We start from the raw sequence: 23,711 nt of genomic DNA on the forward strand, positions 1-23,711 counted from the left end.
TCTCTCTGCTCTTTTAAAATACCCATGGAGTTGCCCAGAGTGAGTGGAAAGTTTCAGAGTCAGGGAGAACCCTGTCCCTTCCCCCACTTTCCATTGTCTAAAATCAGCCTCAGCTGTTCCCCCATTTTTCTTTGCTAGTGATGTCAGTCCATCAAAGTGTCTCACCCTGTGTTCCCCTAGGAGAACAATGATAGGGTGGAGGGAGCTGGGAAGACCATATTAGGAAAAGGAGGTGGAGCCATGGGCAGAGATAAAGGCTCAAGTCTGGGGAACTAGTCCCTCAGCCAGCAGCCCATCCTTCCTTGCCCTGTCTCCAGTTCTCCAGTGTTCGCAGGTGAGCTCACCCACGGCCGCTGCTCAAGATGGAGGCCATCAAGAAAAAGATGCAGATGCTGAAGTTGGACAAGGAGAATGCTCTGGATCGGGCAGAGCAAGCCGAAGCTGAGCAAAAGCAGGCAGAAGAGAGAAGTAAACAGGTAAGCCGTGGCTTTGGTCTCTCTCACCTGCTGGTGAACAAGACTGTGTGATGGGAAAGAGTTTTCACGGGAAAGGCAGTGACCTCTGGTGCCAGCTCATCCTTTGGGTGGGAGGGACTCCTCTTCCTCTCCAGTCTCACTGGGTAGACAGAGGACATCTAGGGTACCTGCCTCAGACTGCCCCTGTGACCTTGGGAAAGTCAATGGTCCTTCTGAGCCACAGTGTGCCTGCTGGATGTAAGTGGGATTGGATCACATTTTGGAAGAATCCCTGATTTCTAGAGGAAAAGGTGGGAACTTGGCACACAGCATCCCTTTACCCCCAAGTGGAGGCACAGACACCCATACCCTAAGATATTTATCCTCCCAAAGTCTTAATGAAAATCTAGCATGGCTTGGTCATCTTAGGGTCAGAGATCACAAGGTCACAGGCCAAGGCCATAGCAGAACCCCTGGGGAAGCTGGCTGAAACTGACTAGGGAGAAAGTATCTCTCTGAGAATGGTGACATAGAGGCTAAGCTCAGGAATCTGTCAGACCTCAAGAGCCCAGAGTCTGAGTCTACAGTGCTGTGTATGTGTGTCTTGTGTGTGACTCTTGGGGCTTTTATAGCTGGAAGATGAGCTGGCAGCCATGCAGAAGAAACTAAAAGGGACAGAGGATGAGCTGGACAAATATTCTGAAGCTCTGAAGGATGCCCAGGAGAAGCTGGAGCTGGCAGAGAAGAAAGCAGCTGATGTGAGTATGAAAGAAACAGGGAGGTGGGTTTAATCTACACACATAGATCTTCGTTTTAATGACTAAATTCTAAATACACTTGGACATATACACACTTGTGGATTCACACAACATAGATACCCACATACAATTTTGCATATGCTGGCATACCCTTGCAATGGTATATACATGCTGGCATACCCTTGTAATGGTATATACGTCCTTTCTTCAAGATGTGTAAATATCTCATGTTTCTTACCCCTGATCTGGGAATTTAATTATCTTTCCCAAGAACTGGACAAAGGGAGGGGACTCCAAGTCCAGACTGCTATCACTTATCCCATCTCCTCCCCCATGCCACATTCTTAGCTTTTGTGTCCAAGGATTGGCACGTAGATATGTGTATTAATAGGGGAACTCTCATCTCTCAAGTGCCCAGCAAAGCCAGCTCAGATTTCACAATTGGACAAAGGAGGTCACAATGACCCTGGCCCTATATGGGTTTATTTATCTTGGCCAGTGTGAGCATCTGCCCTTACACCACAGCATGCCATAGAAAGCATTGCCTATAGAGGGAGTTCCTGTCGTGGCATAGTGGAAACGAATCTGACTAGAAACCGTGAGGTTTTGGGTTCGATCCCTGGCCTCACTCAGTGGGTTAAGGATCCAGTGTTGCCATGAGCTGTGGTATAGGTCGCAGACAAGGCTCAGATCCTGCATTGCTGTGACTGTTGCATAGGCCGGCAGCTATAGCTCCAATTAGACCCCTAGCTTGGGAACCTCCATGTACCATGGGTGCAGCCCTAAAAAAAAAAAAAAAAAAAGCATTGCCTATAGAGCAGCAGAGAGAATCCTAGAATGATAGACCATAATAGAAATAAGGACTCTTAGGGTGTAAAGTTGTCACCACCGTATCTTAATCTGTTACCTTGGCTAAATCACTCAGCTTCTCTAGGTCTGAATTTTCCCATTTGGAAATAAAATAAATTTTCTTTTCCACTTCATGTTATCGTATAACCACCTACTTTCCTTCATCTTCAACCTTGACGTTTACCACAAAGATAAATTAGAGACTACACAGAAAAGACTTTTGGAAGAAAAGTAACATAGGAATCTTAACAGCAATAAAAGAATGTCCCAGTATTGATGGCAATACAGTCAATTCTCAGTATTGAGGTAATAGGAAAATAGGAGCATGTGTTTTTATAAAATCACATTTGGTTTTGAACAACAGCTAGAGAGATGTTTTTGGATCCTCACATTCAGCCTCTTTGCTATTAGGTTTCTGATCTCCTCTTTGGCTTTCTGCCACTTTTAATGGCCTGGGGAAGTGGGTGTGGGTTGTTGAATACCTCATGCCAGAGGTCAGAGACACAAAGCACATGGTATACACTATACATGTTCCTAGTTTCCAAAGGATTAGGCCACTGTAAACTATTAATTCTCCCTTCTTGGAAAAACTGCAAACAACACTGGTTACTCCTAGGACTTCAGGCAAGCGCTTGATGGTCTGCTGGAGCTGCCTCACCTGAGTTCTAGGTATGAATGGATAGAGCTTTCTGGTTATTTTATTTTATTTTATTTTATTGTCTTTTTTTAGGGCCACATCAGAGGCATGTAGAAGTTTCCAGGCTAGGGGTTGAATCGGAGTTCCAGCTGCCGGCCTACACCACAGCCACCAGCAATGCAGGATCCAAGGTGCATCAGCAGTCTACACTGCAGCTCTTGGCAACGCCCAATCCTTTAACCCACTAAGTGAGAGGCCAGGGATTGAACCTACATCCTCATAGTTACTAGCTGGGTTTTTAACCTGCCCAGCCACAAGAGGAGCTCCAGGCTCTCTGGGGCTAATAAATGAGCATGGGGGTAAGTTTTCACAAACTGGCACAATGCCAGGTTAATAACAATGTTGTGAAATGTTGAGTAACAGCTCTCTGGGAAAGTTTTTAGGCTGAAATATCTAGTATGTGAGCTTGAGGAGGTGTTTCCAGGAGCCATGAAAAGAACAAACAAGTCTAACTCGAGGCCTTTGGGGAGAGTGACACAGAGGTTCTAGACAATACAGCAGTATCACTGGTAAAGGAATTTGCTGGGGATGAATTCTGTCTGTCCTTATGCACACCTACATACATGTTAGTCCCAACATAGATAGAGTCTACTCAGCATAGTCATTTGAAAGAAACTTCTCTCTTTCTCTCTCTTTTCAGCCAAGACCATGGCATACGGAAGTTCCTGGGCAGGGATCAAACCTGAGCCACAGCAGTAACAACACCAGATCCTTAACCCCTTGAACCACAAGGGAACTCCAGTCCAGGTTAAGATGGAAACAGGAAGAAAGTTTCCTTTTCTCAAAGGTGGGGTCAGCAAACTACCACCTGTGGGGTAAATCCTACCACAGCCTGTTTTTTTTTTTTGTTGTTGTTGTTGTTGTTCGTTTTTGTCTTTTTGCCTTTTCTAGGGCCAGTCCCACGGCATATGGAGGTTCCCAAGCTAGGGGTCAAATCGGAGCTGTAGCCACTGGCCTACGCCACAGCCACAGCAATTTGGGATCCGAGCCATGTCTGCAACCTACACCACAGCTCACGGCAACGCCAGATCCTTCACCCACTGAGCAAGGCCAGGGATCGAACCTGAAACCTCACGGTTCCCAGTGGGATTCGTTAACCACTGCTCCACGATGGGAACTCCCACCAACAATTTTGTACAAAATTGTATTGGAACATTGCCTTCCCCATTCATTTACATATTGTCTACTGGCTTTCTCTCTACAAGGGAGTGGTAGCCAAACCCTATGGGCCACAAAAACAGAAATATTTACTAACTGGCCTTTTACGGAAAATGTTTGCTGACTCCAACCTCAAAGGGTCAAAGAAGGAAAGTGAGGGGTTTATAGACCTGGGGAAAGTGCTATATAGGGAGGCAACAGCTTTAAATTAGAGAGCAGGATCAGGGTCTTAGCAACCTAATATATGCCTCTTTGAGGGGAAGATGCTCTGCCCGATAAGAAGGGAGTTCACTGCTCAGCTTCTGCCCTTGAGATGAATAAACAAGTAAACAGAGCATCTTACTTTGATGTAGATGTAAGAGGACAAAAGGAGGAGGGAGTCAATAACTGCTTGTTTACCCGGGGAGTTCTGGTTATCTGAGAAGTCTTTTTGGAAAGTGTAGGATTAACTAGGAATCCTTGAACAAAGAAAGGGCAAGGGTGTGGCAAGGTCAGTCCAAACTTCACTTCTTTCCTCCCTGAGTTCATCTAAGTTCTTTTTGTTTGTTTTTTAATTGTGGAAAAATATACATAGCACAAAATTTGCCATTTTAACCATGTTTAACTGTACAGGGCAGTGGCAGTAAGCACATTCACACTGTTGTGCAACTATGTCTAAGATACTTTTAATCTGAGATGAAATCAGAAGGTGTTGAAGGTAAAACAAGGGGAAAGAGCAGTTCAGCAGTGAGGACATAAGAGTCATAACACCCTTTTTTAGTTTTATTTTTTAATTTTTACTTTTTTGTCTTTATTTATTTTTAGCCCCCCACCCCCTCACAGCATATGCAAGTTCCTAGGCTAGAGATCAAATGGGAGCTGTAGCTGCTGGCCTATGCCACAGCCACAGCAATGCAGGGTCTGAGCCGTGGTCTGCAACTGACACCACAGCTTCTGGCAACACAGGATCCTTTTTAACCCAGTGAGCAAGGCCATGGATCTAACCTGTGTCCTCACAGATACCAGTCAGGTTCGTTACCGCTGAGCCATGACGGGAACTCCAACGCCCTTTTTTAAGGACAAGAGGTGGAAGGGATGGGGAGAAGAGGGACAGGATGGACAGATACACCTGTTGATGTATTGTTGGTCACTAGGAAAACAATAGCCCTGGGCCCCTTGCTGCCCATCCATCATGCTTTTAAAGGCCATTAGGAGTCAATCCACCTGTTTCCCTGGATCAAGAGAAGATTATCTGTTCAAATCTACCAGCCTCAGGAATGCAGTGGTGCTCTCAACACTCCTTTGGTTTGTCTAAAATGAGGTCTTCTGCTTTTTCACTAGGGCAAAGGGTGGGTGAGTGGGATGGAATAGTGGCCGCTGCTGATCAGTAAGGAGAATGACCAAGTTTCATTTTTGTTTCCACAGTCCTCATCAGATTTTTCCAAAGAGAGTTTTCAAAAAATTCTTAGGCCATCAGGGCAGAGTTTACTGAGGCTTTAAACACTGCTCTTTCTTTCCAATTCCTGGGAGAGGAAATCAAAATGTACAGGTTACTCTGTCAAGCAAATTACTTATTGTCTGAGTTGTTTCTGTTTCCTCTGGATAGCCTCAATGTTCAGTATTTCTAAATGGAGCTAGGAAGATAGAGCCGCTGGTGGGAGTAACTTCAGAACCAGGCAGCACCTGCCTTGCCTATCAGTCCTTTGAGGGTTAGGATTCTTCATTTTATTTATTTAGTTATTTATCTATTTTTGCTTTTTAGGGCCGCGTCCATGGCATAAGAAGTTCCCAGGCTGGGGGCTGAATTGGAGCTACAGTTGCTGACCTATAACACAGCCGCAGCAACATGGGATCTGAGCCACATCTGTGACCTACACTACAGGTCACCGCAACACCCGCTCCTCAACCCACTGCATGAGGCCAGGGATCAAACCTGCGTCCTCATGGATACCAGTCGGATTCATTTCCACTGCACCACAACGGGAACTCCAGGATTCTTAATTTTAGATCCTGTTCTACACTCTAATTCTTTAGAGGAAAAGAGAGCTGCACCACAGGAGAGATTTATTACTATTACTTACTGAGAAGGTGGGAGGAATACAAAGAAACAAGTGGGAAGAAAAAAATTCTAAAGTCTCTTTACTTCTGTGCTTCTAAAAACCCTACAGAAGCAGTTTCTAATTCATAAATGATGCCTTGGAGGACCTGGAAGCAGAAGTGGCAGTGAAATTGGTGAAAGTTTTAACACAGAACGGAGGTTGGGTTCCACAGGACTATAGTTTTTCAGGTAGTCACATCTTGCTGTTGCACAAAGGATCTGATAACAGTAGTCCCTAACAGAGGATACTTTCCTAATAAAATGGGGCATAAAATACTTTCTCCACCTACAAAAGGAATTGTAAGTGATGATTAATTACCAGGTCCTGAATCATTCAAGGTCTGGAGAATCTGGCCGGTTGGTAAATCACTGGTGTCTACTGACTCTCAAAAGTAACAGGGAAAAAGACCAGTACTTTATGCTTTCACTTTTGCTTTTCAGGGCTGCACCTGTGGCATATGGAAGTTCCCAGGATAGGGGTCCAATCAGAGCTACAGCTGCCAGCCTTCGCCAGAGGCGCAACAGCACCCAGTCCCTGCCGTGTCTGTGATGGCAAGGCAGATCATTTAACCCACTGAGCGAGGCCAGGGATAGAACTCGCATCCTCACGGATACTAGTCGGATTAAGGATCCGACTAGGAGCCATGAGGAAAACTTAACACCTGTATTTTAAATAGAACACTTACGTTCAAAACTGATGCCAAATAGATGGAGTTCCCATTGTGGCGCAGTGGTTAACGAATCCGACTAGGAACCATGAGGTTGTGGGTTCAGTCCCTGACCTTGCTCAGTGGGTTAAGGATCCGGTTGAGGGTTCAGTCCCTGACCTTGCTCAGTGGGTTAAGGATCCGGCGTTGCCGAGAGCTGTGGTGTAGGTTGCAGACGCGGCTCGGATCCCGCGTTGCTGTGGCTCTGGTGTAGGCCGGCGGCTACAGCTCCGATTCGACCCCCAGTCTCGGAACCTCCATATGCTTCGACCCCCAGCCTCGGAACCTCCATATGCTGTGAGACCGGCCCTAGAAAAGGCAAAAAGACAAAAACAAAAAACAAACAAACAAAAAAAACCTGATGCCAAATAGATAGCGTTGTTAACCTGCCCATCTCTTCATCCCCCATTAATCCCCTTCATCGACTTTTAGGAGATGGGAAAGAACCTACCTGAGCAGCCTTTGAAAGGAGACTGGATATCTGGGCTCTTTTGAAGATGAGGCACAGAAAGACCAGGTTTTTTCTTAGTACCTGTTTGGAAGCCTTTATGGGGTATATTGTGGAGAGGTACACAGGGTGCCCTAGCGGGTAATGGTGGTGGATCAGCTGGGTAAGTAGTAGCCGATCAGCTCTGGGGAAGTGAGGGGTCAACTGCGAGTGTGTAAGGGGCCTCACAGGCCAACCATTGTGGACAGCCAGCCCCGCGGCTGGAGAGGTTTAATCACCACGCGCCTTCCGGTTACCATGGTAGCCCTCCCTCTTTCCAACCCCGCCCCCCTTTGCCTGCTGGAGGAAAATGCTGGGAGCGGTCGCCCCGGGCGACTGAGCGGTCCCGCCCTTCGCTCCCCGCGGCTGGTCTCCCTCCAGTGGACAACCTTCCCGCCTGCCTGGCGGTGGGAGGGCGCGGCGGTGGTGGCGTCACGTCCGGGCGGGTGGGCGAGTTCCGGTATTTCAGGGCGGAGCAGGCGGAAGTAGGGGTGAGAAGCGGCTGCAGCGCCGAGCGGAGGAGGCAGGAACCCGATTGCGAGCAGGAGCTGGGTGGGCACCATGGCTGGAATCACCACCATCGAGGCGGTGAAGCGCAAGATCCAGGTTCTGCAGCAGCAGGCCGATGATGCAGAGGAGAGGGCCGAGCGCCTCCAGCGGGAAGTGGAGGGGGAAAGGCGGGCCCGGGAACAGGTACGGAGAGGGCGAGGCGAGTGAGGGAATGGCAGGCGCTGGAGCAGATGGGACCCCGAACTAGGTCCCATATTTGCGAAAGAGCACGGTCCTTAGAGGGCCAGCATACTTGGCGATGAAGTTGGAGCCCGGAGGTTGGGTGGGGCTCAGCTTCATTTGGACATCTAGCGGGTGAGGGGGGAACGGGGTGCTCGAGCGAACAGGCGTGACCTTTGAAGGAATTGAGCCTCGCGGGCCTGAGGAGTGGTTTTCCTCCTTTCTCCCAGCTCATTCATTCAGTCGCTCCGAGCCGGGCGCGGCCGGGGGAGGGGCTCAAGCGGCCTCTCCCTCCCCCACTTCCCCGTCGAGGGCGGGGGGGATTTTGCTCTCGTTGGGGTTTCCGGCCTCAAGGGTGAGAGTAGGTGGCTGCCTCTCCAGTCTGGGAGGGGCAGAGCCGAACTTAAGGTGAAAGGGTGGGGGTTGAGGGTGGGACCCACCGGAAAGCCCCCAGCCTAGCCTGCTGGTAGCTTTTCCGCTCCCTCCTCCTGCTCAGGAAATGAGGCAGCAGTCGGCCGAGAGGAAGCGCGGTGCCCTCCCTGGAGGAGGTTGAGGCCACAGCACCGCCTCCCATCCTCCGGCCTGGGGCCCTTTCCTCTTACGGGGAGCCCTTGCAACTGCTGAACCCATTCTCTCTGTCGACGTGAAGAGGGAGGGGAGGAGATGGTACTTCACTCCTTCTGTTAGTGCAAATGTAGGTATCAACAAAAACTTGCCTAGCTTCCACGATGACCTGGAAGGCAGGAACTTCTGCCAGATTCAGGCGTTTATTGCTGAAGTGTGAAGAGTGCTAGCTGACCAGGTTAAGAACACTTCGTCCAAGGAGAGCTGATAAGCGAGTGTATGTTGCAGAGAATCTGATGGGGTGCCAATTTCTGTCAAGGTTTCTAGTTCGCGTGGTTGATGGAGTCAAGATACCGAGTTCCAAATAATGAGTTCCCAGGGGTCTCTAGTGATGTTACTCTGCTCCTTTCCCAATTATCCGCTACAGTGTTTTGTTTTGTTTAAGTTCAGTAAATATTTGTTCTACTGAAAGATGGAACATAAAATGTTAAATGAGCCGAGGGGTGATTCTTGAAACCACTTTCTGTTTAGAAGGGCGATTTGTTTTAGTAGGCCATGAGCTTTTCAGGGTCTAGGGTGCAGTCTAGTAGGTGGAGCTGATATCTTGAGGCTTTGGTTTTGGAGGATCTTGAGGCTGGAGAGGAAAGTAACAGTTGCTAAAATTTGAAGACCTAATGAAAGACCTCTTGTGGTGTATTGGTATTCCTGGTTCTTCCCCTTGGTAAGTTGTCTTTTTGGCTGCTTCTCTGGGGAGTGGCTGAGAATTAATGCTTTAGGGGGAAAGAGGGGAGGCAGCTGCCTTCCAGGTTAATACTTAAGATTGTTAGAATATTCATTGCTTCATATAACTGGGCTTGGAAATGCTGGGATCTTGTCTTCCTCAGTCACCCATTTGTCAGTGGATTTTTCCTCCCAGTTTTGTCCGCAGCTTCTGATTATCAACTCAAGTGAAGATGAACTGGCTGGGTGACTCTTTATGACAGCTGACACTTTCTCATCTCCTTTGTTCTAAAGACCAGATCCTGGTAAAAGGGAAGACGGAATGGCCTGAAGGAACTAGCCATGTTTTGAGCTCCAGAGTCTTAGGGTCAACACTTAAGCATCACATCTTAGGACTAGTTCTAGAGTAGATGATGCCCCCTCCCCTCCCGAAGCCCTCAGGATTTGATTTTCCAGCTAGGATGTTCTCAGCCACTCTGTCTAGGATTTGGTCATTTTCTTTGCAGGAAAATTTAGCTCCCCCCCCCGCCCTTGGTGATTCTAGCCAAGTGAGCAGCCTCAGATGTTTCTTAAGCTTCTTCTCCCTTACTCAGAACCTGCCACATTTGTTTATCGAGCTTAGTGAGGTCTAGTGAGGAAGTCCTCAGATGGGGAAGTAGGGTGGTAGTTAAATATTTATGAAACCAGTTAGTATCTTCTCCCCCAGCTTGAGGGAGCCTAATCTTTTGACTTTCTGCTCTAGTGAACTTTGAATTCCTCCTGAGGGGACACCTGTGGGAAGGGAGGGGGTTGCTTGAACTACCTGTTATCCTCTTAGGGCATTCTGGAATGTGGGTTTTACTGGCTCCTCCTTCCTGGAGCTGGAAGCTCAGCACTCCCTGATGCTATCACATGCTCTTAGTGGAATTGTCACTTAATTGCTTTTCTCATTGCTTTGTGTGAACATCCGGCCCTTTTGGGGAAGCTGGGTGAGTCCAAAGCAGAGACCAAGTTGTTCTGGAATCCAACTCTTTCCTGCTTTTGGCCTGGAGATTGACCTTTTATAATGTAGCACCTTGTAAAATCCACTTTCAATTTTGAATCTCCCTGTTGTCTTTTTTGTTAAACTGAAGAAAACTGCAACATGTTTAATGCAGTAGCTTGCCTTATCTCGAGTGGGGGTGGGGGTAGTAAAAATACACATTCCATAAAATTTACCACTTTGTTTTAAAGTGTAGGGTTCACCTTCTCTGTTTTTTAATACCTGTCTTGTAACTTCCCTTGGTATTTCTTTTTCTGGTCTAAAAGATTTAAGAATACTATGGAGGGAGGGAGTGGGCTTTGTGAACAGCAGTTTCGATTGTGGCCTTATTCACAGATTCCTGGTCTGCAGGGGTGGGTGGTGGTGGTGGTGGTGGTGGTTAGAATGTCTGACTATTGTGTGGCTCTCCTATCCGTGGGGTCTGGTGGAATAAGCAACTGGCTTTATCACCTGTCTTTGGTTTAGATTTGTTTTCCTGCTGATTTCCTTTCTCTTGCCTTCATACTGGAGCACCTATTCATAGGGGAGAGGCAAATAGCCCTTTGCTCTGAGTGCCTCCGCTCAGACTCCACCTTTGTTTACTCTGGGACAGATAGCTCTGCTCCCTTCCAACTTGCCTCCTCCTGGACGAAATTTAAAGTGCCCAAGGACACAGTATCTGTCTAGATACATTTGTGAACACAATAAACCAGAGCAGTCCTTTACTCATAAGGCTTAAGCCTAACTTTTCCATTACTCTTTTCCTTTGAATTTCATCTGTGGCCTTTGTCTAAAAAGAGAAACCCCAGAGTGGCAGAATGCCAGATCTAGGCTAATCCCCTTCTGTCCTTGGCCCTGATGTACCTTTCAGCAACAGTGCCCTGTTGGTTTTCTTGCCTTGATGGGTATGGTGTGCTCAGGGAGTCCCTTCAGCGTGGAAGATGGTAGAAAATCGTTTCATAGCTGAAGCTATTGTCAGCCATCTTCTGAAGTGACCTGAGCTCCTGCTGTGTTCCCCTCACTCACCCTGGGATCTTTGCTTCTTGGGCAGCAGAGAAATCCTATTATTGCCTGAAGGAAGGACCTCAGTGTACCTCCAAGCTGGACAGAGGTGGGCAGGCTGAAAGATCAAAACCACATCTAAGGCATGCCAAACCTGGGATGATAGAATAGCGTAAAGTTAATGTTTCCCAGGGCCGTGTCTCCCATTCTCATTTGCAGAAGTTGGTCCCACTCAGTCTCTGGGTACAGCGTGATTGACCTGAAGGGGATAGGCATTGCACAGAGAGGTTCTGGCTGGAAGAAGTCAATAGGTGTCTTCCCTTGTTCCTTGAAACATTTAACACATCTTGATTCTGCAAGCTTTTTGTTTCATTGTAAAGAGAACTGATCCTCTGTGGGAGGAGAAAAAAGGGAACAGTGACTGCCCTCCCCTGTTCCCCACCCTCCCCACAGGGTCTCCTGAGGCTTTTGCTGGTACTCCCATCCTGGATTCTGTTTTTGATGAGGCTCGTTCAATATATGCATGCTCTAGTTAGGGCACCAAGATGTGTTTTCTCCTCCTCCCTTTTCAGCCTTGCGAAGAATTCTATTGTAAATGCTGATTTGTGGGAGAAACTGCCCGAGCCAGCTTGTTGTCATGGAAACTGTACACCCCCGCCCCCATAGCCTGTTATCTTCTACTTCATTTGGGTAACTACTGGTGAGCTGGGTGGGGTCTTAGATTTCTTGAGCTCCCTTCAAATCTGGGCCCATTCTTTTTTTTTTTTGGTTCTAGGCTTCTGAAGAGGGGTGGGGTAAATCCTTGTACTGGCAGTGTTTTATAGTTCTTGCCTGATAGCCAGACTGCTCATAATCTTGGCCTTTTTGAGCTTGTGAGGCGAAATATGTGTTCTCCTATAGGGTACATCTTTTTCTGAGACAGGACCAGAGAATCCTTGTCCCCGCCCATGATATTTTAAGTGGAGATACAAATCGTCTCTTAGTAATTTCAGCATATGCAGACATCCGGATTTTCCTGTAAGGCAGTGGTTACATAGCCCCAGCACCTGCAATCCCTTCAATCTCCCATGTTTGTCTTTGGAGACTTTTGGGCTGTATCCCTTCTCTTAGGGGCTGGTGGCCCAGATTGTTTCTATAGCTACCCCCACCCCTGACTGCCAGGAGGAAATCAGGGTAATAGAATTCAGGCACAATCTGGGCTGTAGAAGAGAGATCATGTTTACCAAGCACTTGGATAAGCATCTGAACTGGGTAGCGTGCAGGGCAGATTAAATTCTTGTACAGTTGTGGCCACCAGTAAAGGTATGGGGAGGGGACAGGCAGTCATAGGAGGGAGGCTTTTCTACAGTAGATGTCATGCACATGCAGCTGCCTCCTTTCTTCCTTTCTTACTCCATTGCCAAGAAGGAGGCATGGAATTCCTTGGATGCCAGCCTGTGCTTTATTGTGGAGTGGAGGCCAGGGAGAGCATTGTCCTCAGCTGGATTGGAGGATGAGGCTAAGGGGACGACTAGAGGAATAGAAAAGAGTCACAATTCAGAAATTTAGAAGAATGATAGTGGGCATGGAGGAAACATTCTCTTCTGTCCCCAGTTGTTTTTTTTTCAATGGCTGCACCCGAGGCATATGGAAGTTCTTGGGCCAGGAATCCGAGCCACAGTTGCGGCAACGCCAGATCCTTTCATCCACTGTACTGCGTTAGGGATTGAATCCACACCTCTGCTGCATTTGGATTCTTAACCTCCTGAACCACAGCGGGAACTCTGCCCCCAGTTTTTTGGGCAGTATCATCAAATCATTTCAGCAGCGCCTAAACCCAGAAGCAACTTCTTGTCAAGTTTAAAAAGGTGGGAGGTGGGGGGCAAGATGAAGGAATGGGAGGGAGCTATCCAATGTTCCATCCTTCTCCTTTCTGGTCTGGAAGGTTGTTCTGGAAAACATTATTCTCTTGGCTAGTCATCCTCCTGGTGTGTTAGGATAAGGTGATCAGAGGGCTAACAACTTGAGCAAATCAGCAAATAGGTAATCCCAGATTGCTTGCTTTTCTATTTTTCCCTTTTTTTTTTTTTTTTTGTCTTTTTTCCTTTTCTAGGGCCACTCCTGAGGCATATGGAGGTTCCCAGGCTAGGGGTCTAATCGGAGCTGTAGCCGCTGGCCTACACCACAACTCACGGCAACGCCGGATCCTTTAGCCCACTGAGCAAGGCCAGGGACTGAACCCACAACCTCATGGTTCCTAGTCGGATTCGTTAACTCTTATTTTTCCATTTTATGGGACACATAAGAAAGCTGTTGCAGAGTGGGACACACCTCTAAACCAGAGCTCAGGCAGAAGGACCCCTCCCTTCACTGGCTACCTTTTCTGCTACTTGCATGTACAGGAATTTGAACTGAGTCCAGAAAGGGGGTGGTACTAACTGACACTGGGCTGGGCAAGGAACTGAGTTTTAAAACACTCTTCCTGTGGTACATATGGGAGTTCATTGATGGGAAAGGGAGGAAAATACATATAATAATACAGAGTATATAGTCATGTCTGCTAGATCTTACGTGCATCTGAATTAAGACAGATCTACTGTTCAAGACCCTGACTTCCTCCTGGTGGTAGTTAACCCCAATCTTAGTGTCGTCATTCAACTTCTTTTCACCATGCCTCTGCTTCCTTTTCCCATTCTTTCATTTAAACACAGGCTGAGGCTGAGGTGGCCTCCTTGAACCGTAGGATCCAGCTGGTTGAAGAGGAGCTGGACCGCGCTCAAGAGCGCCTGGCCACTGCCCTGCAAAAGCTGGAGGAAGCTGAGAAAGCTGCTGATGAGAGTGAGAGGTGTGTAGAGGGGCCTGATAGTGTAGCTTTCGAGAGAAGTTCATAATGGCTCTGATCAAGATTTCCTTATGCACCTGTTTATTTATTTATTTATTTTGCTTTTTAGGGCCACACCTGAGGCATATGGAGATTCCCAGGCTAAGGGTCATATTGGAGCTGTAGGTGCCAGCCTGCGCCACAGCCACATGGAATCCGAGCCACGTCTACAATCTACACCACAACTCATGGCAACGCAGGATCCCTGACCCACTGAGCAAGGCCAGGGATCGAAGCAGAATCCTCTAGGATACTAGTCAGATTTGTTTCTGCTAAGCCACAGCGGGAATCCTACACCTGTTTTTTAAACCAATAACTTATCTTTACTGGGTCTTCTTTCCTTCCGTTTTGCATAGTCTCTCCATATGAAGACAGAGTAAAGGTTACCTGGACCCACGACCTTTTTTTTTTTTTTTTTTTAAATGGAAGTTTCCAGGCTAGGGGTCAAATTGGAGACTCAGCCGCCGGCCTATACCACAGCAATGCCATGCCGCATCTGTGACCTATGGGCGTGGCTTGTGGCAACGCTGCATCCTTAACCCACTGAGTGAGGCCAGGAACTTAACCCGCATCCTCACGGATACTAGTTGAGTTCCACAATGGGAACTCCCATGACTCTTGTATAATTGCTGTTTCTCTATAAATTGACCTAATGATCCTTAAATGGGGTCACCAGGGTAGCCTCCACTTAGTACCCACAGTGGTTCTCAAAGTGAGGTCCCAGACCAGCAGCACCTGGGAACTTGGTAGAAACTCAAATCCTCAGCAGCCCCTAAACCCTAATTTATGAATCAGACTTTCAAAGTGGAGCTCAGCAATCAGTCTTTTTAAATAAGCTCTCAACCCTGGCCGCACTATTAGAATCATGGGAGTACACGGTGGGACTCTGGGGATTTTACATCAGGGGGCTTTCCTATCATGGCTCAGTGGCAACTAACTGGACTAGTATCCATGAGAATCCCTGGCCTCACTCAGTGGTTAAGGATTGGGCGTTGCTGTGAGCAATGGTTTAGGTCGCAGACGAGGCTCAGATCTGGGGTTGCTGTGGCTGTGGCGCAGGCCAGAGGCTGTAGCTCCAATTTGACCCCTAGCCTGGGGACCTCCTCATGCCGTGGGTGTGGCCCTAAGAAAGCAAAAACAAGCAAAAAACCCATCAGAATGCCTGGATCCCACCACAGATTAATTAGAGCCCATCAATGTTTTTAAAGCTCCTCCAGTAATTTTAATGTATGACTGGGGTTGAGAACCACAGCCCTTGAACCAACTCATGTTTGTTGAAAATAGCCAATTGGCTCCTTGCGGTCTGTGAGTTAAAAGAGAACAAAGGTGCATGGTGACCTGCACGGGATCAAACTAGTAAGTCTTCCAGAATTAAAAATTCCCTGTTGGGAGCACATTAACACAGTGCAGCTGTGAAAACGAATAAGATAGCTATATGTATGCTGTTATATAGTGTCCACATTTATAGGGAGGGAGGAAAGCAAGTTGCAGAACAGCATAATATGATTCCTTTGCGGTGTGGGGAAATGGAGGTGAGATTTGGGGCATATAAACCATTTCTGGAATGGATTTTTGCTTTATGCCTTTAGACACTGCACTTACATTTTTAAATAAGTGTGTATTGTAAGAGAAAATTAAAAAATTAAACCGAGGTTAGGGAGGTGCTGTGGGGAGTCTCTGAGTGGCAAGCAGGGAGGAATGGCTTTAAAAGGTGCACTTCTGGGGCCCCTGGAGCTGAGCTGAGGACAGACTCCCCAGAATGTCAGTGCCACATTTGTCCATATTGTTTCTGGCAGAGGTATGAAGGTCATTGAAAACCGAGCCTTAAAAGATGAGGAAAAAATGGAACTCCAGGAAATCCAACTCAAAGAAGCTAAGCACATTGCAGAAGAGGCAGATAGGAAGTATGAAGAGGTAAGGCACTTTTAGCTTGTCTCTCTCTTCAGTGACATCGGGCTTCTGAAAAGAATCATGGGAGGAAAATGGCCCCTCTTTGGCTCCACTGAGCTGTACCTGGGTCTCTCCTGTAGGTGGCTCGTAAGTTGGTGATTATTGAGGGAGACTTGGAACGCACAGAGGAGCGAGCTGAGCTGGCAGAGTCGTGAGTATCCTGCTCCCCAAATCTTGCAGTACCATTCTTTCTGTTCCTTCCCCCCTTGGCTTGGGCATTAGTGTGAGTAACCCAGTATTCCTTCAGCCTTGTTAAATAGGGCCCGGAGAGTGGGAGTCATCTGGAATGCTTTTTTTTTAGGCCCTATGAGTGGCTTTGAGCTTTCTTAACTCACTTGATGAGTGAGAAATGAGGCTTTCTCGTTTCTTGTAGGGAGGGTTTACAAATTGAGGGGAAAATGAAGCCTAAAAAACTATGAGCTGTTAACTGACAGGCCCTCCTGGGTCCTTCCATCTGAGTTCTGCTTCTTGAAGCCTTGAAGTGGATGTGCGGACTTAGGATCTGTCTCTGTTTTTACCACTTTGCTAGTCTGCTGGGACATTTAGGGCAAAGGCAGCCGTGACCTGCTCTCCTGCTGGCCTTGTATAACAAAGTCAGGGCCGATGCATGTTTATTTGTGCTTCCCTTGCATTCCTCTCTCCTAGACATGACATATCATAACCATGGTGATGTTTTCTTCCCATTTTTTTGATTTTTTTTTCCTTCGTTTTGCTGCTCGTGTCCTTGCTGTGTTCCTTGTTGATCTTTCTCCCTTCCCACAACCTGGCTTGTGTGATCCCTGTGACTATCACTAACAGCCGTTGCCGAGAGATGGATGAGCAGATCAGACTGATGGACCAGAACCTGAAGTGTCTGAGTGCTGCTGAAGAAAAGGTACTAACCGTTAAACCCACAGAGAGGTTATGTGTACGGTGTGGTTTTGTTTGGTTTTGTTTGGTTTTGCAGCTGCCTCCCCTCCACTGGTTGGTTTGTTGAGTGCTTTCTCATCTCTTCACGGAATGCTCCCTTCCTCTCCACTTACTTGGCATCTTTCATCTCTTCTTTCCTAGTTGCTTCACTGCCTCTCCACAGGGTCTCTCCTTCCCTTGGGTGATTTGGGGGACTCTTTGGGTGGGGCATTGGTCGCCACCTCCACCCCAGATAGCAGTTATGATTTGTTCCTGCTAGTGGTTTCCCTCAAGTGTTCTATTAGTATCCACACATTCCGAGTCCTAGCCCAGGAGGGTCCTACCCCGCTCCTGACATGTCCTGTGGTAGAGGGAGGAGGGTTGGTGCTTGCTCAGATGACCTGGGAACTTCTCTTCCCCCAGTATGCCTTCCAGCTCTCTCTACATATAGGTTCAATTATGTCTGTGTGTCTCTCTCTCCCCTTTTTTATTCTGTTCTTCTTCCCCTTTCCTCTCCTGCGGTATTTAAAATATTCACAGTAAGTGTTCTGAGCTGGAGGAGGAGCTGAAGAATGTCACCAACAACCTCAAGTCTCTTGAGGCTCAGGCCGAGAAGGTAGGGGCTGGTTTGTCAAAAGTGACAGGCTTTGGGGCCTGGGCCCAGCCCTGCCCTTGATGAAAGACTGGAGAAACCCATTCCTTATATAATCCAGTGAGACGTGTCCACCTACCCTCTCTCCAGATTCTGAGTTTAATGCTCATTCCTATACTGTAGTTAAAATAAGTTCCCATTGTGGCGCAGTGGTTAACGAATCCAACTAGGAACCATGAGGTTGCGGGTTTGATCCCTGTCCTTGCTCAGTGGGTTAATGATCTGGCGTTGCCGTGAGCTGTGGTGTAGGTTGCAGACGCGGCTCAGATCCTGCGTTGCTGTGGCTCTGGCGTAGGCCAGTGGCTACAGCTCCGATTCGACCCCTAGCCTGGGAACCTCCATATGCCGTGGGAGCAGCCCAAAGAAATAGCAAAAAAAGACAAAAAAATTAAGAAAATAATTTCTTGGTCTCAGGTGCCTGGGGTCGTGTTGATGCTGCTGTGCTTACAGTTGGGGGCAACAAATAGTATCAGATCTGAGATCTAGTGAGTGAGCAAAACAGATAACTTGTCTTTATTGTCTCTGGGACTATTTTGAGTCATGTGCCCTCAAGGTGTCACCACACCTACTCCTTAACCCAGAGGCAGGAAAAATCCCATCCCAGGGTTGATCTGAATAAGATCAAAGCTTAGGTCCGCCTTAAAAAAAAAATAAAGGTCCTAGAAGCTTCTGAGGGTATCATGACTCTATGGACATTGATTTGTGAACTTTAAGGACTCTTGTCCTGAAACAGCCTTGCTCTTGCTCATGGATCTGCCATTCAGCCCATTAAAATATCGAGGATATTAAATGTAAAAGTAAAGCTTGGGGGGGGGGATTATCTGTGTGAGTTGGTCCTATCCCCAAAACTGCTTATTCTGTTTCTCTTACAGTACTCTCAAAAAGAAGACAAATATGAGGAAGAGATAAAGATTCTCACTGACAAACTCAAGGAGGTGAGCTGAGGGGATTATAAGGAAGGGCTCAAAACACATAGAGGCATATACGGCATTCATGTAGTAGACGCAGACTAGCTGGCTTTGGTTCTGAAAGGCGTAAAAGGGGAAGAAATAGAGATCCTTCTCTGTCTGATTTCTCTCATTCTAACTGATTTCATGTCTCCTCCAGGCAGAGACCCGGGCTGAGTTTGCCGAGAGATCGGTAGCCAAGCTGGAAAAGACAATTGATGACTTGGAAGGTAGGGAGCCTGAGGGAGGGGTTCAAGTAAAGAAATGCAGAGGAAGACCTTGCTCACTGCCCTCTTTCCCTGTGCACCCAAGGGAGTTGGTAGTGTCTTGGCGTGCATCCTATGCCCCGTCCTGTGCCATAGCTAGGTGACGTGGGTCAAATCCTGGAATTGGATTTTTGCATTTAGTCTTTTCCTGTATTAAGATTTTGCCTTGTATTCTAGAATTTGCATCCTTCCCTTGGAGGAGCCTGGTAATGGCATGTACCTCCGTGTCCCCCATGGCTACTTTTGGCAATCTTGTTCACCACTCAAGTTGCGGGGGACCTTACCAAGAGGCGCAGCGCAGGAATAACCATTTCCCAGAGTTGACCAATGCCAGGGGCTTTCTAAATATAAATACCTCCTCTCCCCACAATTCGGCAGCTAAATCTACCCCAACAAGGGAAGGTTTGTCCTTCGCTCTGAGACCTCTGAGATAGGCCCCTTTAGTATGCTCCAGGTAGCAGGATGTTCTTACTTTGGGAGAGTTTTGGGGAGGCAACCTTTAGAGCACAGGGGCCAAGAATATTGGTTACACTTAGTCAGTAGAGAAGTGTCTGAATATTAATGTGTGTTTTCTCCTTTTTCTGCTTTTGTTAAATTTATTGTTATCACTGTTAGGAATTGGGCCTGCTGGGTGGGAATGGTATCCTCTTGAGTGCCTTTGGTAATTGGAATTTCTAGTCATGACTGTGCCCAGGTTCCCAACCCTTGCTGCAATTGATGAGAAGTGTCAGGAAGTCCTCTTGGTGGTGGGAATAGTGAGTCTGAAAATGGCCAGTCACGGCTACCAGGATAAATGTTTTCCTAGCTGTGGGTTAGACCCATGATCACACTTTCCCTAATTTCTAATGATTCCCTCTCTTCATCTGCTTCTGATACCTTTCACTCTGTCCCCTCGTTCCTCCCTGTGGTTCCTGTGCCTGTCCAGATGAGCTCTATGCCCAGAAACTGAAGTACAAGGCCATTAGCGAGGAGCTGGACCACGCCCTCAATGACATGACCTCTATGTAACTATCTGACAGCAGAGGGGGACTGGGACCTTGGCTTGGGGGTGGATGGGGGTGCAGGCTTGTGCATAGTGTGGCTCTGGTTTTGTCTTCTGGAAACTAGAATCTCTACTCTTATCTCTAAAACATTGGTGCTGGTTACTTGTTGGCAAAAGCTGGGGAAGCATTTCATCCTGGATCGGTGGTAGAACCCTGACCTGCGTGTCATTTTTATACTTTTATTCATAGTCCCTTCATTATGACACAAGAATTGTTCTATTTGTTTCTCAAATTTGGTCTTCTCAGAAGGGATGCTGCAGAAGAAAGAATCATGTCATACAGTTAAAGGACTGGGGCCCAAAGGGCCAGTGGCTTGGGCCCTGGCAACACATAACGAAACTTAGACTTCCTGGGTGTGTATGCTCTGTGCCCTGATATTAAAGTTCAGGGGAAACGCCCATTATTGGAAATAGCAAATTCACCTGAAAATCGAACTGAGTCCCAGAGCAAGCCAGGTAGTAAAAAGCACCAAAAAGAGTTGTTGGGGGACTTCATCTGTTTGCTGTGGATCCCCGATCCTTGACGCTAATCTGCCTCTTTCCCACTAACTGAAAAGAAGCCAAATGACTCAGGCTGTAGTGTCTGGCTCTCTTTTATCATTCCTACTGCTTACCTCTTCCTTTTTCTCCTCATCCTTTCTCCCACATTGCTCCCAAATTGACGTCCTTCTCACCTAGAGTTTCCTTACTTTTTCATACAGATAATTATCAGCGTTTCTGCTCTGTTCTGGATCTGCCCCCTTTCTTCGGGGGAGCCCAACGCCCCATTCTGGCTCTGGATTCCATTTGGGTCAGCGTGGCTGATCCCCAAGGCATTAGGATGGGCGGGTGGGGGGCGCCACAAAGCAACTTATGTATTCTCTTCCACCCCTCACCCCAAATTAAAATGTTAAGCTGCCGGAAGCCTCATGCCACCCTGCATTTGTGTCATTGACAAAGATGCTGCTGTCCCTAAGAAGGAGCCTTGGGGGTGTGATGTGGGGAGCAGCTATTGTAGGCTCTCCCTCCCTCTGACTTATGTAATCAAAGCCACTTTTGTGTGTGTCTATTTTTTCTTGACATTTAAATTCAACCGATCTGAGTCTTATCCAAGTGGTGGACTAGGAGAGGTTCCTGAGAAAAGGAGCTCTAGTCTTACACTCAAGCCGAGGGAGATCTTCTAAGTCCTTTACTTCCAGGTGTTTAAATCTTCCTGCCTGGAATGTTTCTCTCCTCCTTTGAGAGACCACCGCAGTGCCTCCCAATACATATTCTCTACCCTCTCGCCCGTGGTTCAGATGGTACATCCTCAGAACACCCAGTGCACCCATATATATTACCACTTAAAGCTGGCTAATTACATTATCCCAAGTCACAGGAAATATATATAATAGGTAGGGTTTTCAGTAGTTTTGTTTTCTTTAAACCTTTCTTGCATATCTGAGGCTCGTTACCATTTACCTGTTGTGCCACGGTGCGCCACTGGGATATAAGACACGTGATAAATGATTGTTATTGGAAAAACTAAAAATAGTTGATCATGCGTGCATATTTCAAATATTATAGAAAGGGTCGTAATTTATTACATGCATAAATATGGTACATTGCTACTGATAAAATTGTAGTTTATATTACGGACTTAAATAACAACTTTTGGGAAATTCCTCTTCTAATTTATGTAGCAGACATGGTTTAATCTGGATAGTGTAGTCACCGAGTGTGCTTTTCTGAGCACCTAAGTGTTCTTTACTTAGTACTTCAGTTTCTCAGCAGAGTATATATTTAAAACTTGCCTTTCTTTTGAAACAGATAGCCAGGTAGAGAGGTTTTCCCCAATTTAAAATTTAGGTCTCCTCGAATTCGGGTTTATTTCTGTCTATACCATTTCTTTTTGCCACACAGCCTTTGTGATTAAGGTACAGGTTAAGCTATTAATTTAGGCACAAAGTATTAAGGTGGTAACAGAAATAACCAAAGATGGAGTCACCATCCCTGCTCTCAGGTTGCTTAGAATCTAGTAGGAGAAAGAGCATGTTTATAAAACTGAAGGTGATGTGTGGTAAGTGCCCCAAATAATAAAGTTTTGTTCAAGTTCAGAGAGGGGAAGAGATTGATTGCACTGGGGGTGGTTAGGCAAGTCTCCTGAAAGTAGGCGTGTAATATGTAAACATATTAAAACTTTCCTATTCATTTTTATTAGATTCCAAAAGATTGTATTTCTGACAAGCAGAGTCTGGTTGAGGGAAAGTAGATACCGAGCATTTTGGTCAAAGAAGCAAAAGAATAAAAGGACACAATAGCTATAGAGGTCTGTTTAGATAGGGTAGGTAACAGATAAACACTGTAATCAGGCTGAGGGGTTTTATTTTGTAGATGATGGGGTGCCACCGGAGATTTTGAACAGGGATATGTTCTGAGTCGCATATAAGCAGAATTATTTTGGCAGCTAAGTAAAGAATATATTGGAAGGAGAACAGATTATCAAAGTGATCCGTTAAGATGATGATTCCCAAATTTCATTATTTTGGTCTTTTGTCTTTTTAGGGCTGCACCCACGGCATATGGAGGTTCCCAGACTAGGGGTCTGATTGGAGTTGCAGCTGCCAGCCTACGCCAGGGACACAGCAACGTGGGATCCAAGCCGTGTCTGCGATCTACACCACAGCTCACGGCAATGCCGGATCCTTAACCCACTGAGCGAGGCCAGGGATCGAACCCGAAACCTCATGGTTACTAGTCGGGGTTATTAACCACTAAGCAAGCCACTATAGGAACTCCCTGCCTATATTATTTATTTTTTTTAAATGATTTTGTTTTTTATTTTATTTATGTATTATTTTGTCCTTTTGCCTTTTCTGGGGCCACTCCCGCGGCATGTGGAGGTTCCCAGGCTAGGGGTCCAATAGGAGCTGTAGCCACCAGCCTACGCCAGAGCCACAGCTACTCGGGACCCAAGCCACATCTGCCACCTACACCACAGCTCACGGCAATGCCAGATCCCCAACCCACTAAACAAGGCCAGGGATTGAACCCGCAACCTCACAGTTCCTAGTCGGATTCGTTAACCACTGCACCACGATGGGAACTCCTGTTATTTTTTTTAATTTACTCGTTTTCAAATTTGTTCCTACTCTACACAATTCTAATTTAAAATCAAAGGTTTTGATGTGTACTAGTGTTTTTTCCGAATGCACATTAAAATATTAGAGCTAATAAGTTTTTTTAAACATTCACAAATGTATACTGTCTTCAGTCTTCTTACATATCACCAGCAGTGATCATACCCCACTTTGGGAATAGTTAGTTTATTGCAGTTTCCCAGAGACAGTAATCTGAACTAAAGTAGAGGTAGTAGGAGATCGTGCTTCACATGGGCGTTTAGAAGGGCCTGACCATTAAATGCAAGGAGGAAGCGTCCAGGATGACTGGTTTTGAGCCTAGGAAGATGGTGGTATTAAAGGTGTAGGGCGGTCACGTGGTCCTGGTTTGGGCCGGGGTGGGGGAAGGGCAAAGGGAAAGGAGAAGAATGGAAAGTCTGTAAACTTGGCAAGTATCCAAGATGAAAACAAATTCCTATGAGTTCCCTGTTGTGGCGCAGCGGAAATGAATCCAACTAGGATCCATGAGGCTGCGGGTTCGATCCCTGGCCTTCTTCAGTGGGTTAAGGATCCGGCGTTGCCATGAGCTGTGGTGTAGGTCACAGACGAGGCTTGGGTCCTGCATTGCTGTGGCTGTGGCATAGGCTGGCAGCTGTAGCTCCGATTCGACCCTAGCCTGAGAATGTCCATATGCTGCAAGTGCAGCCCTAAAAAGCAAAAGACAAACAAAAGAACCCCCCAAAATCCTTGGACCTGAAGGCAAGAGATTGATATAAGAGAAAGATTTGGGAATCCATGAGGGTGGCAGGTAGTCTAGGCCATGGAA

At 46.8% G+C, this 23,711-nt stretch overlaps 1 protein-coding gene across 13 annotated transcripts in view; it reads left to right on the plus strand.

Moving 5' to 3' along the window:
* The first annotated feature begins 264 nt into the window (after positions 1 to 264).
* TPM3 (tropomyosin 3) overlaps positions 265 to 23,711 on the plus strand; it is a 30,460-nt gene continuing 7,013 nt past the window's right edge. Inside the window, exons 1-10 of one of the 13 annotated variants that reach the window (XM_047784513.1) lie at positions 265 to 476; positions 1,088 to 1,213; positions 13,894 to 14,027; positions 15,860 to 15,977; positions 16,094 to 16,164; positions 16,812 to 16,887; positions 18,426 to 18,488; positions 18,661 to 18,730; positions 19,692 to 19,770; positions 20,510 to 20,711. In XM_047784513.1, coding sequence (XP_047640469.1) covers positions 363 to 476; positions 1,088 to 1,213; positions 13,894 to 14,027; positions 15,860 to 15,977; positions 16,094 to 16,164; positions 16,812 to 16,887; positions 18,426 to 18,488; positions 18,661 to 18,730; positions 19,692 to 19,770; positions 20,510 to 20,513 — 855 coding nt within the window. In that variant the 5' untranslated portion in view covers positions 265 to 362 and the 3' untranslated portion in view covers positions 20,514 to 20,711. Of the gene's footprint in view, positions 477 to 1,087; positions 1,214 to 7,641; positions 7,882 to 8,512; positions 8,612 to 13,893; positions 14,028 to 15,859; positions 15,978 to 16,093; positions 16,165 to 16,811; positions 16,888 to 17,441; positions 17,518 to 18,425; positions 18,489 to 18,660; positions 18,731 to 19,691; positions 19,775 to 20,509; positions 20,712 to 23,711 lie in introns of those variants that run through there. The other 12 variants (XM_047784512.1, XM_047784517.1, XM_047784518.1 and 9 more) reach the window with 12 other exon arrangements.

Source organism: Phacochoerus africanus, chromosome 6 (genome assembly GCF_016906955.1).
Source record: "Phacochoerus africanus isolate WHEZ1 chromosome 6, ROS_Pafr_v1, whole genome shotgun sequence".
Taxonomy (NCBI): Eukaryota; Metazoa; Chordata; class Mammalia; order Artiodactyla; family Suidae; genus Phacochoerus; species Phacochoerus africanus.